Raw genomic sequence first — 15,395 nt, 5'->3', positions numbered from 1 at the left:
ACAAGATTTCAATGGGAAACATTACATTAGAATTTTCTTTACTATTATTTGATCATTATTTATTACCTGTCTCGCTCTTGAAGAAACTATTGGGATGAGGCTATCAGCTTCTATGCACATTCCACACTCGTCCACTATACACTGTTCAAAGTTGGTTACTGTGACCACTCTTGAGCTTGAGCTCACTGAGCATGTGCAAAGCACCACATCATGGTGGCGAAGTTCATGCTCCTCTGCTTTGCTCACCAAATCTCTATATCTCCTTATATCATTTTCAAGTCTTTTTGCATCAAAATTCTTTGGATTTTTGAAATATTTACCAAATTCAGCATCATATTTTTTTATTTGTTTTGCATATGGGTTGGTATGGTGCCTTATTATGTGGTGAAGAGCAACATCACTATGTTCCGAATGCTGCATGGAATCTGTAGATCTTTCGCTTTTGTTTGTTTGTTCCAGAGGGACAGGAAATTCTCGTTGAACAACATTTTCTCCATATACTCTGACAATCTTTGGGCAAACTGACGGTCGTTGATCATCTTTATTGTGCAGCCTTGGGTTGAACCTCTTCTTCAGCAAACCTAAAGTGCCACAAACAATTTTGGTATATCTCTTAAAATCAAACAGACTAAAATATCAAAGTTATCAATTGAATTTTCCCTAAAAACTTTGCATAAAGAAACATTTCATCAGAGACAATACCTGTAGTGTCAAAAAGTTGTACAAAGATCCACTTCTTTATCTGGAAAGAATGTGTCTTTTTATAAATGCACCTGTTACCACATCCACAGATTTATTTGATGGTCCACAATAGAGTACTTGCTTTAGGTCCGACCCACTTCTTGTTGCCTCATTCCACTTCACAAAAAGATATACAATCCGTATCCCTGTCAACGATTTCCCTGTACCTGCATCCAAGATAAGTTAAGCTTATTATTATATTCATATTTATCCCCATTCTGTTAAAAGCTAGCCATATTTCTTAAGTAAATTGTTATTCACAGAACTTTTATTCTATCTTTAATCTACCCATCCATTTAAATTTTTCTAAATTAACGTATAGAATATCTTCAGCTCTGTTATAAATGCACTGTTTCTACTATAACCACCTAAGAACAGACATTACTTGAACTCGACTACATATATGCATCCCGCATGCCACATGTAAAGGCTCTGATTTTTGCTAAATAATATAAAACAGAATTATTCTTTTCTTAGAGACTAAATAATAATTAAGTTAATCATGACATTTCGGTCAGCATCTACCATTTTGTCACATGCACGATGATTTCACACCAGAATCCAACACCCAGAAAAGCAAACCTTATCATTAATCCCCCAAGAGTTGAAGGCCCTTGTTTCATGAAAACTAGAAATAATTAAGTTCAAATAACACTGATGTCAGTTGTAGCTTTAAAGAAAGCACCACAGTGACTGTAATTACTATAGATAATTTCGCAAAGAGAACACACCTGGAGGGCCCTGAATAAGTGTAAAAGGCCTTGAGAGAGCTTGGCATACAGCTTTTCTCTGGTTTTCATTGAAGCCAGGTAAATATGTATATCTTCTCAAAAAATTATTTTCTCTGTCTATGAACTCCTCCATGCTTTGCTCAGTCACTGAAAAAGTGAAATTGAAATAAAAAACATAATACATCACATAAGTCTCAAATTTAATTAATTCTCTTAAGGGCAATGAAAGGGTTTATTACCATCCAGATACCAAAAATGAGGTTTTTCCTGCATCTAATTATTTGATAATGCTTCTAACTTTGTGCCGATTTAAAGCAATAAATATCCTCCCTCAAGCATATAATATCAATGTTTATCTTTCTCTATGCAATTTATAAGCATAGGAAACTCAAAGCTTTGATAATCGATTTTGCACTTTCCTTTTTTGAAGCAATTGGCATGGGGCTTAACTTCATCCTTAAAAAAAGATTTTATCGGTAACATTGGCAGAGTTGACAGCAAGTGCATGGGCTTCAATACCATGCCATCATTCTGGTTTAAATGCTTTTGTTATGGAGTTATGAGCCCCTGATTACAGATTTTCATTAAGCCAGGGCATTATTTTGTTTTATCAATGGTAAAATCTGAACTGAGGGTTTTAAGAAAAGTTTTGGAGTACAAAATGGTATCATTTAATTGGCATTCAAACAGTATTCTTAAGTGCTCAGATATTTGAGAAACCAATTCTTCCAATTTTACCCCAAAATTGCAATTATGATGCCAACTGTAAGATGACGTGTGTAAATGCTTATTAATTTAGTTACTGAACACTGAAGATTTATCTGTTATCTGTAAGAATTTATGCAAGGCAGCAGATAAGGATTCCAAATTTTTGGCAAACCCTTACAGTATCCTGAAAAGGTAGTCCCCAAATTGCACATATTTCATTAGTATTATGAAAGGAAATGTGTATAAATTTCCAAGATTATTCTGAAGTATTTTTGCTGTATAAATTAATGTTGGTGTATGTATTCATGAATGAGGCTTACAAGCTTCCGGTTTAGAATCTTCAGGTAATAGGTTTCCAATGGCTATGCTCTGGGCAAGATCCGTGGCTTTGGCCAATTCATGCACAGCTCCTTCCATGCGTCTTAAAACATAAAACAACAATAAAATTAAACTAAACATAAAAGATGGAACAAATACAGATATTTATAAAAGAAATTAAAAGAAGTGGATTCAATAATATCTAGGCAAGGTGGATGGCTTAATGGTTTCTGACAAATTCTGAAACAAATATTCAGCAATTGTCATAATGAAGAAAGAATACACATATCTAGCCATAGTGGAGAATGGATGGATGATTTCATGTACCTGTTAGGAAGGGTCTTCTGGATTATTTCCACGCAGCACTTGAAATCTCCATCTTCACTATCACTTTGCTCAAGAATGGCACCTGGAATATTCTCACCAAGTAATCTGAACAACACCCTCTTGTTCTTTCCTACTGTGATCAATAGACCATGGCCACACCAAATAGGGTCGCATTTGGCAATACTGGTACATGGGAAAGAAGAGTGTTTTGTCTCCTCAGATTTGTTCATCCTGGTGTAGATTACACAGATGTAATCACCATACTGTCCACAGTCCACAATCATTTCGTTATCTTCTTCCAAGTTGAAATCACGTTCCTCATGGAAGAACTCAATATTACGCTCTTCACAAAATAAATCCCCAAGGGTAAATGTTCCATAGTATACAGTTTTGTTTTCAGTCTCCTTTGCCTCCCACACAATGCTTACATTTTGGATAGTAACAGCTTCATCATTGGCCACAGCACAGGCTGCAGACTCTATTGCCAGGACTGGAAGAATCACATTCTGGTAATGTTCAATTCCTGCATATTTGTCCATCAATGGATGTGCAGCCAGAGAATCTGAAAACATTTTGACTGGGTCCTCCCTATGTGACAAGCAGATTTTGAAGTGCGGAGTAATGCCAAGTAAACTCACAAAAGGTCTCAGTTTCCCCATCTCAACACATGAAGACATCAGGGTTTCCAACACATTTCCTGTTGTTAAGTGTAATGCTAATTTGCATTCTGGGAGGACAAGAGATTTGCCATGACTGCCCTTCTTGCTTGTCTGCTCGTGTACAAACATGTCTCCAGACACATAACTATGATATGCTGCTTGTTTTCTATAATTAAACTTTTGTATGTAACGTAACATACCTTTCAATTTGCCTGAAAACCAAAATGAAGGATTTTGCAAATTAATCCAACAGTCAACTGGAACTAAAACTTCACTTTGAAATGGATACAGTTTGAAATCCCTCTCCATTTTGGAAGGCAAAAATGTTGATTTGGCCGTCTCATATTCTTTGTTGTAAAGTCTCTTGGACCATTTGAAGCATATATCATTGTGTTGTCCATGAACTGGGGCATCCATTAAACCCAGGGTTCCATATCTTACACTGGAATATTTTCTTGGAAGGTAAGACATGGCTGGATTATTTAATGTTAAAGAAGACTCTTCAATTTGTGTGACAACTGGTGAGTACAATGCCTGGCCATTCTTTTGCAATTCCAGACTTGTTTTCAAAATTTTACAGTCTTTGCTGAACATTTTTTCCCTGAGTGAATTCTCATTGTACAACAAACAAATCTGCTGCATACTTTCTAAATTGTTGTACGAAGGCTCAGTTGGTTTTGTTTTTCCATCCAACATGTCACAGAGCAGACGTTGGACAATGAGGTCCATATATCTACGAATCGGTGAGGAGACCTGGGTGTAAATGGGAACATTCAAAGCAAAGTGAGAATAGTCTGCATCAGAATCATTTGGGTCTGAGATGACATAGCGTGCTGGTCGTTGCACATCAAACCAAGCTGCCATGGCACAGAACTGCATTGGGTAGTCCTCCTCAGATGCAAGACAATTCTTCAGATCTGACAGCCCTTCTGTGCTCTCCGCAAGACTGATCATCTTCTGCCAAGTTTGTTGTCTGACTGTAATGAACTCTGGCGAAGTTTGCGGTTCCTTCACATAATGACTCAGATAAGATGTTAGTTCTGCTATGGCACCATACTGGTTTTGCCAATCAGCTAGAGTTTCTTTATCTGGTGGAAAGTGCACTCGTAAAGGTACATATCTAAATGTTTTAGTCAGAATTTTTGCTATTGTTGCATTTGTCAAAATCATGAATTCTCCAATGATTCGCTCTGACATAGGTGACTCCTTGCCATCAGCATGCACAAATTTTGCAGCTTCTTTGAGACGATTGTGGCGTAAATGTTCTGCTGCTTTGTGCAGAAAGATTAAACTGTCTGTCAGATAACTGCCCATCTCTTTTTCAGAGTCCCTGAGAATGTCCTCTGAATCTTTGTATGACAACTGCCTTTTTGATCGAATGACTGTCCTTTTAATTTCTGGTGTACCAGGTAGGTCATCACCATTGTTTCCAATGGTGATATTCCCATTTTTATCAAATTTGAAAAATACTGATATTGCAACTCTGTCCTTCCCCTCTAAGAGACTACAGAAGTTGGTGCTAAGTTCAGTAGGTAGCATATGGTATGGTTTCTCAGGGTGGCTTCTTTCGTCTGTATCTGGCATTTCTGCAGGATAAAAGGTTCTAGATCGTAAAGCTGCCTCTTGATCTATGGGATCCCCTGGTTCAACAAATGCCGACACATCAGCTATGTGAACTCCAACTCTCACAGTATCATCTTCACAAAAGTCCACTGATAGTGCATCGTCTAAGTCCTCGGAGTCCTTTGGGTCAATTGTAAAACAGTGGAGCTGCCTACAATCCTCTCTATTTGTAAAAAAGTCATCTGGAAGATGGGATGTTTTGGGTTCTTCATCTTCTGGAACTTTTTGAGATCTCTTTGAGAGACCTCTCATGAGGGCTCGCTTCTTTTTTTCAACATCTACTGGGAATTTCTGAGACAACTGGTATTGGATTTTCAATATCTCCTGGGCATTTGTGAAGTCAGTGCCAGCAGGTAAAACTTTTACGACATATCCAAGTGGATACTGGAAGACAGGGGACCACTTCAAACACCTGACCACAAAAACCTTGCTGTCTCTCAGTCGGAGGTCTACTGGTTCCCATCTCTTGACATTTAGTCTCCCATCTTTGTCTGATGAATAAACTGCAATTCTGTTGTCAGTCCCTGTAGGGTTCATCACATGTATTTTAGGTACTGTCTTGTTTAAAGGTTTCATAAGATCTATTCTGAATTCATCAACTGTACATACAAACTTTGTAAACTTTCTGACTTTTACCTGACTCCATGTCCCTATTACTTTTCCATGGAAATCGGTGTCCAAGTTGATTTTGTCAGATGTTGGGGGATTATTGAGCCTTACAACAACCTCAGTTTTATCAAAAGCCATCCCACAGTTGCTTCTACCATAGAGATTTATCCTGGGAACTGGTTCATTTCTCTCAACGGGCGCTGCAAACCCTTTCTGTGCACTCTGTATGTAAAGAGTACAGATCTTAAACTTGCTCGGCTCCCTTTTCAACATATCCATCAATTCAATCTTTGAATGATGTTCATAATAGGTTTCTTTTTGGTCTATGTCTTTGACAAAGAAATCATAGAAATGTTCATTGAGATCCCTGTCATCATCCTCATCTTCTGCCTCACCCTCATTCATTTCTTCATCATCTGCACCCCTGGCATATCTATGTGTCTGATACAACCATGTATCCAATTTCATATCATGGAGGGTATTGGTGCTGTGTTCATCTTCAAGATTTCCATCTCTCTCAAAATGGATTTCATCTTGGATTTTAGATATTTCTTTACTGGAAACAAATTGTTCGTCATCTTTCCATTGCTTTTCTAAATTTTTGAAGATATCTTCATCACTTAATTCGTCATCTTTGTCTGAGTCTATTTCAGAGGTAAATTCTGAATCACCAGAACCAGTCATTGAACTGTAACCGGAATCTCTAGCAGTCGTATCTGTGCAGATACTTTTGGCTGTTTCATGATGTTCTGTAGTTTCCTTTCCATTTTCTGTGCCTCCCAGACGTTGGTAATCTTTACCAAGAATCTCTTCAACAATCTCACACCCAATATCTGGGTACAACGAACTTTTTTCCCTACATTCATCAATGTAGTGTTTCCATATAGTACGACATGATCCAATGCTACAAAGAGTAAAAGGATCCCCAACCACCAAAATGTGCCTCCTTGCTCTTCCCATGGCAGTATTGAGAAGACGACTGTTCTCCAAAAATCCCAAAGCACCACTAGAAGTTTCACCACTACAAGTTCGTACTGTACTCAGAATTATTGCATCAAACTCAAGACCTGTAATACAAAATGTTCCATGGTGAGACCCAACATGCTGGATGTCAAGTCAAAGTAATCTTACAGCTAGTAGAAATAATATTTCATATCTTATGTTAATCTTTTCAAAATAAGATCTAGAATAATCACCCTTTGACAGTTTGCCTGCAGATTATTTACACAAGACTTATACCATGAGATCAACTCTTGAAACAGAGAAAAAAAATTTTGTTCATAACCTAGTAGCAAAATGTTTCTAAGGTAAAATACTGCTGATTAATTTCAAATGCCTTACTAATATTGAATTCTATCAGGATGTCATATATTCAAATAGTACCCACAAAAAACACTTTTGACAGAAAATGAAACTACTTTAGAAGCTTACAAATCACCTTATGCAGTTCTGTGACTAAAGCACTGTTCTCAGAACTATGGTAGTTACTCAGACTCAGATCTTTTCAATGAGGGGAAGTGTAAATGTTACAGATATTGCATTTTTTTAGTCATACGTAATGTCTTAAAATTAGAACATTTCTAATGAGGGGAAGCAACAAATTAAAAAGCAAGTTACTATATAGTTCTTTTTTATTAATTTTGTGATTTTAAAATTATATACCTGAAAAATTGGTAATGTTGAAAAATTGGTAATGTTCACCCATTGGAAAAAATTGAGGCATTGCTGTATACATGTATATCACATTTGTTTGAATTAGGTCGTTCACTACTGTATAGCCTTATTATTTGATAAATACCCTGAATGTTTTCAACGATTTCTGTCTTGACAGCACCTAGTCTTTTCTCTTCCAGCATTTCTGAAATAACTAGCATCTGAAAATAAAAATGGGACAAAACATGTTTCTTTCTTTCTTTTTTAAGCAAAATCTAATGCTGAAACAGCATGCGTTTTAGAAGAATCTAATATTGGACCAATCAACCTGAGGCATTTCCACTGTATTACTTACTAACAATATCAGTCCCCAAAACTAAACTGTAATTGCCAGTCAGTAATTACTAGGATCAACAAACAGTTATTGCGAGTTGGACCAACAAACAATTGTGATATATTCTAAAATATATATGTAGCTTCTGGACTGACAAAACATTGTTAACCTGTATTAAACAACGCTGATTATACAACTAAGGAAACAAAATCATACACATGTTACAGTATTACCTGCCCTTCATAGGGAGTTACAACAGCCATGTTGGATGGTTTAATTTTACCATTCCCAATAAGGTACTGAACTCGCATCATCACTTCTTTGGCCTCAGGTATGTTGTAGTAGGACGCTCCAGACCTTTTCTCCTCACCTCTTGTCACCCAAAATGAGAGAGGAGGAACACCTTTTTCTGATCCAATTTCTGCAGCACAATGAAGATGACCTTGATAAAATGTCTGCCCCAGAAATTGAGAAATTTCCGGTGTACTTCGATAGTTAATTGTGAGATGAAACACATGTTGGTTGGCACTCTTTGCAGTTGCTGCTGCTTCTGGAGCTTTTTCTTTCATTTGCTTTAGGTTGAGGTGAAAGAGACGTTGTAGCAGGGACATTTCAAAATGCTGGTCCTTTGCGACTCTGCTGTATATTTTTGGAAGTAGTTGTCTATTGTCTCCAGCTAATACAACAAGAGTTTTGGGATCAGCAAGTGAAAGAGGCATAACCAATTCAGGCTCTAACGCTTGTCCTGCTTCATCGATGAAAATGTGGGTAAAAACCGGTGCCTTTGAAGGTCCAAACTTTAACAGCATGGATGCAGACAGTGTTGTTATTATAATCCTATGTCTATCAAGCTGTTTTTGCGATGGCCTGGTACAAACTGAGTACTTGACATCCTTGTAATCCTTCTCTTTCTCTATTCCATATATTCTCAAAGGATGGTCACGTTTGCTTGCTTGTTTGGAGTGTTCCATCAGTTTGTGTTCAATAAAAGACACATACAGATCTGCAGCACTGGAGAAAAAAAGGCAAAATCATAGTAAGAAAAATATAAGCCTGAAACTAGTATTCTTTAAAACTATATATCACTATTATTAATTCATGAATATAATTTAGATATTTGGTACTTTGACTGTCTCATTAACTTTAGTTCAGGATTTTCCTAGGGATTTATTTTTGTAATATACCAGTATCAATGGCTAAACAAAGTAAATTACTGACAATTTTGTTTTCCACTATTCATCTTTATACTGTAACATGTATAAAAAGAAAAATGGTTGAATTAGGCAAATCTACAACAAAAGTCAAAGCAAAACTGCAGATAGTTTTGCACCTGAAATTTTGCCCGTCTTCTACTGTAATGAGAAAAGTACTCATAAATATTACAAGACAAAAGTAAATACCTATCGAACTTGCAGCATATCAGGACTCTTTTTGAAGTATCTTTCATCAGCAGTGCCACTGCTTCTTTCAGAATATATGTTTTGCCAGTTCCAAATGCACCAAGAATAATGGTAGGTGGAATTTGCAAATCCCCCACTGGTTCAGAAAGTATATTTTTTAATATATCTACCTTTTTCTCTTCCAGACTATGTATTCTGTAAATTGACAAAAATAAATAAATAAATAAATAAATAAAGAGAATAATTACCATAAATGTAAACCAATCATACTGATTTTTTATGGCATTCTGCCTCTTTAACAAGTAAAGCCACTCAGTAAATTTAAAGAAAAGTGAAAAATACGAACATCACCAAAATTGTGAAAAAAAAAAAAAAAAAAAAAAAAAAAAAAAAAAAAAAAAAAAAAACAGAATAATTACCATTGTGTCCATTATCCAAAGCAACCTGCTTCTTTGCCAAACAAAGCCACTCAATTAATTTAAAGTAAAGCTTAAATTACATAAAAATTCGGTTTGGATGTTACGGGACAATTGTCACTAAAATTGTGCAAAAAAAAAAAAAAAACACAATAGTTACTGTTAATGTAAACTGAATTTTTGAATGCAACCAGCCTCTTTAGCAAACAAAGCCACTTAGTAAATTTAAAGTGAAGAAAAATACGGTTTGGCATTTACGGGGTGAAAGTCATGTGTCAGACAATGACAGCAACGACATGGGCAGACAGACCAATCAGAATACATACAGACACTTATTGTACTGTACATAATAAAATGTTAACTGTTCACTGAAATTTCCTACATTAACAAATGTAATCACAATAACAAAATGATACACAGCCACATGTCCATACATATTTGAAATTTATATTATAAAAAGCGATTTTGACAGAACAATTAGCGTTAAAAATTATTTATTAATCATATAAAGAGAGAATGAAAAAACTAGCAAACAACTGAAATCTATGGATCCCAAGTTTTCTTCCAAACTAAATGCAAACAAAACATTCATCATAATATCTAGGTATATGTTGGTGCATTTAACTGAAAGATATTGATTGAAAAGTATTGCGTTAGACAGGGTAGGGGTATATGTATTCGCATATTTACTTTTTCAATTCCCCAGGTAGGCAGTCCCTCATTGGCTGATCAAGAGTGTAGTCAGGGAAGAAAACATCAAGATTTGCATCAAGTCTTTCCAGGGCTAAGTGCATAAGCTGAAAATTTGTCACATCTAACTTGAACTGCACTGTCAAATATGTACAGGTTTCTGGGATCAAATCCAGATCTTGGCAACACTGGGCGGACAAGGCAAGATAGATGGAGTCTCTCGTTCGACCTTTATCTATAAAGTCTTGGTAGTTCAACACCTCTACTTCATAAAACTCTGAACTTGGAGACGTAACCAGCTGAACATAACATCTGCTAACTGAAGTGAGGAGCAGCTCCACAGTTCCCCTGCCAAACTGAAGAAGGTTTTCATCCATGGAAATTTTAGCAAAAAGATGTTTGTCTGTTTTGATGTGGTGGAGAGAAGGAGGGAGATGTGTCATGACTTCAGTCCCTGCCTTTATTCTACAACTGCAAGAAATAAATGGGTAATCCTGATTTTTCAAATCAATAATATTCATGTTAGTAACAATGGGTATCAACTTATGTTTCCACCATTAACTTGGCAATGTTCAAATTGCAGATTTCAATCAACTACTATCATAAACAATAAAACAGCACCAAAAACCAGAGAGACATCAGGTGCAAAATACAAGTTACTTCTTTCTATAAAATTTACCAAATTTTGATATAAAAATGCTCTTTATCTTAGTAACTGATTTTTAGAAAACCTTAATATGTACTCTTGGCCTGTAGGCCTGAAATACAGTGAAATAAACACAAGACAATCTACAGGTTTGGCCTTTAAAATACGTCGAAATACGTCGAACTAATATCATGGGGGCATACATACCCCTGTACAAGGCTAGCCTGCTCCTTTTGTTCTTCCATCAGCAGTTGATGCATAACACGGACATAGTTAAGATGGTTCAACTCTTTCTTATCAAAAAGTGATGTCAAGTTATAAGAAGAATCCCATGTGTTTTCCAAATATTTTCCCACAACTTCCTGCAGAGGAGTTGGATTACTAGCACAAGGGATGTAATCAGAAATAACATGACCTCTTGGAATTTGCTTCAACTTTCTTACTTTAAAAAGTTTCCTTAACACCTGTTCAGTACCAACATCAACTTTTAAAGAAACACCAAGAAAAGGCCTCTGACCAAAGTCCAGTAACAAAATTTGCTCAAAGGTTCCAAAGATGAAGGTCTTAAACAACACTCGGAGTTCATATGTATTGTTATCCACATTGCTGCACACTGAGTCTCCAGCGATGAGTTGCACAGTGTCACCTCCATCTGTCTCTATACCAAAGTGATCTCTGTGCTTGAACAGTAAAAGAGAGGCTCTCTCCAGCTTCAGATCCTAGAAATGCAAAATTTTTTACATTACTAAGCAATTTTTCTTTTTTCCAGTTTTTTTTTACATACAGCTGGTAGTTAGGAGGTAAAATTATGGTACCCACCACCACTCACACTGGTGTTGCAATAAATAGGGAAAATAAATATACCAATCACAAACTTACTGCCATAAATTACTAAAAAATGTAAACAAACTCAAGTTTACCACAAATGCAGAATCTAAATATTACAGTTCTTACCACTTTGCTGGTATCCACTTTGACAGTAAATGTGTAACCCTTATCATCATTCTTTATCTCATCTTGAAACTGTTTGTGAAAAAGTTGCTTGCCTTCTTCTGTCTGTGGATTTGGTGTGATGTCAATACCTTTCATATCATACACAATCTAAAATAAAAATATTATCAGAAACAATGTAACCACAATGAGGTGTAAAATGGATTATGCAAGACAGAAATTACCAAAATGAATAAGATGCATTTTGTTAAGTTTTATGACAAAGGATAAAGCATGAATTTACCTCATGTATATACGGTAAAGTGCCATGAATTTCGAACGGCTCTTGAATTTCGAACGATCTTAAAATCGGCCGTCTGGAGTTTTTTCTGGACCATGAATTTCGGCCAGTAAGCAATTTTGCGCGATCTTGATTTCGTGAATTTCGTACACCTTAAAATCGGCCACCAGGCTATTCTCGCGCTTATAAAGATCTAACAGTCGGCAATGTTGCCCTAGCGTACCTTTACCTGAGTACTACATGTGCGGCCCAAGGTGCAAGATAACGATCAGTACAGTTAGTTTAGGACGCTAAACAACATCGTCATATCTATTCATTCAGATAACAGGAGAATCTTTTAAGAGTTGTACTGTCGGGCTGTTGTTTCTTTACCGCAGTATTCGGTGTGAGATAGCGATCGGTAGTTTTGCTGAGGCGCACTATAGCATTGTTAACAGTAGAGACTTCAGTAACAGAACAAAAGAGCAATATTAAGAGCTGCAATAAAGATAACCATTATTGCTTTCTTGTCTCGCTCAGATCGTTCACGATCTCCCGCTGACGATCTTCCGGTAATGAAGTCCCTTGAAATGTACAAATGAAATGAAAAATATTTTTAAAAATTATAAATTCAAATGGGGAGGGATGGAGGGTTAAAAACAATCGAGAACGATCTCCGGCTGACGATCTTCCGCAAACAAAAGCCACTGAACGAGTATGAGCTTTCTCGTTTCACTCGGATTGCGACGCTGACGATACGAAAATTGCGTTCTCGTCTCGCCCTTTGGCTTACGAAGTCTCTTTAACAAATATGAAAATTGCCTCCTGGTCTCTCTCGGATTGCGAACGATCTCTCGCTGAAAATTTGAAATTTTCCTTTTTGTCAATCAGCTTTGTCAGTTGCCGTGCGTATGAAGGTCCGGAAGGTGTCCCCTTTCACAAATTGGCCTGTAGTTTGCTTAGTGTTTTGTACCGCATGAAGGTCACTCTTGTCACTGCTGCATACGGCGTGGAATGTGTATCTTAAAGTTCATAGAAACATTTTATTGTGTTTTGTAAGCTTTAGGAAGTAGTTTCATCGTGATTGAATATCAGCGTACACTACAAAGTAGTACCATTCATCTCTGACGCATCATAAAAGCTAGGTACGTCAAATTACTCTAAGAAAATTTCTTACAATGTCCACGGCTGTCCCGACAAGCCAAGACGTCATTAAAAAAAAAGTCGCAAGCCGTCTAGCCGTCTTTGAAAATATAGGCCGTCCGGTGATGTCAGCGGCCGTCCAAATGACGGCTGGACGGTTCGCTGGGAAAAGCCTTGCTCATAAGGGTATGTTTATTTAACTAGGGGCTTACTGACATCACCCAGCTTACATGCGGGTGCATGCCTCCCAAAATTATATTAAAGGATAAAATTGTAATATATCTAAGTTTAATTGTTTGTAAATTTGTAAAAATTGCCCATACCACCCCGTTAGTTTGGAGGGTTATGCTGGATCAAGTCCGTGTCAAAATTCTTTGAAACTTTGCAGGAAAAATCAATCTTCCTTTGTTTCTCTGGCTCCTTGTTTAGCCCGATGATCAGATTTATCTAGTGCCCCCAGGTCTGCTGGAGCAGCTCTTTGAAAATAACACACAGGTAGATTTTTATCTGAGATAAATATCGCGTTCGATACACTCAAGACAAAAGCTACCTGTGAGCTGAAGGGCACTTTACCCTCTAATTAAGAGGTAAAGCAAGTTCCAGCTAGATGGACGATTAAGATCGGACTTCAGATGGTAACTAGTATTGTTTACCTCAGTTCTGTGAAAGCAAACGAGAAGGGTGTCAGAACAATGGTGCATATGTAAATTATACAGAGAATTTGTACATTCAGGTGACATTAACTTAAGGGGATTTTCGATAATATTCCTTGAAAAGTACACTAGATTTATAGAGAATAATAGCATGGTTGGCCAAGAAATTATATACGCACAGTGTATCCGTGCGTATGCCTGGTTACGCCCCTGTTGCAAACCAGCAAACCATATCCTGCTGATTACATGAAAATTGCCTTCTAGCATGGACAAAAAGTCCAAGCTTCTATGCTTGCTCGGATCGCTGACGATCTCTTGCTGACGAATATAGTAAAGAAGTCCCTTGAACTAGTGTGGAAATTGGCTTATTGTCACGCTCAGATCGCTCACTATCTCCCATTGACGATCTTCCAGTCCCTTGAACGAATATAAAAACTGCCTTTTCGGTTTACTCTAGATTACCTATCTCTCGCGTTTGTTTGAAGATGGTTTCAATGACAAAACGTACACGCTTTTCAAATGCGTACATTGACGCAACTATGCGCCAGGAAATCAGTTGCTGCTGCTGGTTAAGATTGGGTTGCCCCAAACCTAGTATATTTCATCGCAGACAACAATCAGCGGTCATCTTGGTCGCAGCGCACGACGGAGAGAGAACGTAATACACAGTTCGGCTGCCGTGGCGAAATCGAAGGCTACCTGTGCGCCGCACATACCGATCTGCGGTCGTAGTGGCCTCCCCGCACAGAGGAGAGGCCGTAGTGCCGAGGCCGGCTTCTGCAGGGAAGGCTACGTATGCGTCGGAGACACCGACCCGCGAACGGCGAGATGAGGACGCATTCGCGCGTAAAGCTCCGCCCGACTTTAACGGTAAAGGCAACGAACCTGGTCGCGGAAGACACTTATCGCAGATGAAGGCTACCTGCACGTGCGCCATAGACACTGATCGGCTGTCGTCTCGGTTTCAGTGCACGGAAAGGAGCAACGGTAACACTAAGCTTCCATAGTAAAGGTTATCTGGCCGTGGCAGCGCTAATCGTCGGCCGTCTCTCCCTACGTCCACTCCCGTTCTGAGCGCCAGGATCGTTTTTGAAAAACGACACTTGTTTCTGGCTGCCAGAATCGCTTTTGAAAAACGACACTACTGATAACGATACTGTTTTGCGGCCCTAGACAACATTACCGCTCTATCTATGGGCCATACACAGTGATCGGGTGAAAGTACGTGTATACCTTTGGTCGCAATTATCGACACTCACACATCATACATTATGGTAACTCTAAATAGATCGTCGGGAGAAGATAACAGAAAGCCTAGCGACGAACAGACAACTTCCGGTCAAAATTGACAGAATTCCATGAAATTCGAACTTTCGGAAGTTCTGAGCATCTCCATTTCATGAATTTCAGCCAGAACGATCTCTTCCCAAATTTAATTATTTTTTACTGTTCGAAATTCATGGCACATTACCGTATATTATTGGTTTCCTTAGTATCATTTTCTAATGAAATAATGGGTCTCTTCTATGCATTT

General features: G+C 37.7%; 1 protein-coding gene across 1 annotated transcript in view; it reads right to left on the bottom strand.

Moving 5' to 3' along the window:
- LOC106176738 (3'-5' exoribonuclease HELZ2-like) overlaps nucleotides 1–15,395 on the bottom strand; it is a 64,217-nt gene that overhangs the window by 4,232 nt on the left and 44,590 nt on the right. The window contains exons 19-29 of the mRNA XM_086994172.1: nucleotides 11,810–11,956; nucleotides 11,063–11,574; nucleotides 10,210–10,680; nucleotides 9,104–9,298; nucleotides 7,937–8,714; nucleotides 7,515–7,590; nucleotides 2,826–6,783; nucleotides 2,501–2,601; nucleotides 1,473–1,619; nucleotides 774–908; nucleotides 67–581 (exon numbers count right to left, since the gene is read on the bottom strand). Coding sequence (XP_086850298.1) covers nucleotides 67–581; nucleotides 774–908; nucleotides 1,473–1,619; nucleotides 2,501–2,601; nucleotides 2,826–6,783; nucleotides 7,515–7,590; nucleotides 7,937–8,714; nucleotides 9,104–9,298; nucleotides 10,210–10,680; nucleotides 11,063–11,574; nucleotides 11,810–11,956 — 7,035 coding nt within the window. The remainder of the gene's footprint in view (nucleotides 1–66; nucleotides 582–773; nucleotides 909–1,472; nucleotides 1,620–2,500; nucleotides 2,602–2,825; nucleotides 6,784–7,514; nucleotides 7,591–7,936; nucleotides 8,715–9,103; nucleotides 9,299–10,209; nucleotides 10,681–11,062; nucleotides 11,575–11,809; nucleotides 11,957–15,395) is intronic.

The sequence above is a fragment of the Lingula anatina genome, chromosome 8 (genome assembly GCF_051362555.1).
Source record: "Lingula anatina isolate TDL-2025a chromosome 8, LinAna3.0, whole genome shotgun sequence".
In the NCBI taxonomy this organism is placed as follows: domain Eukaryota; kingdom Metazoa; phylum Brachiopoda; class Lingulata; order Lingulida; family Lingulidae; genus Lingula; species Lingula anatina.
This window is presented reverse-complemented; position numbering and strand designations above follow the sequence as displayed.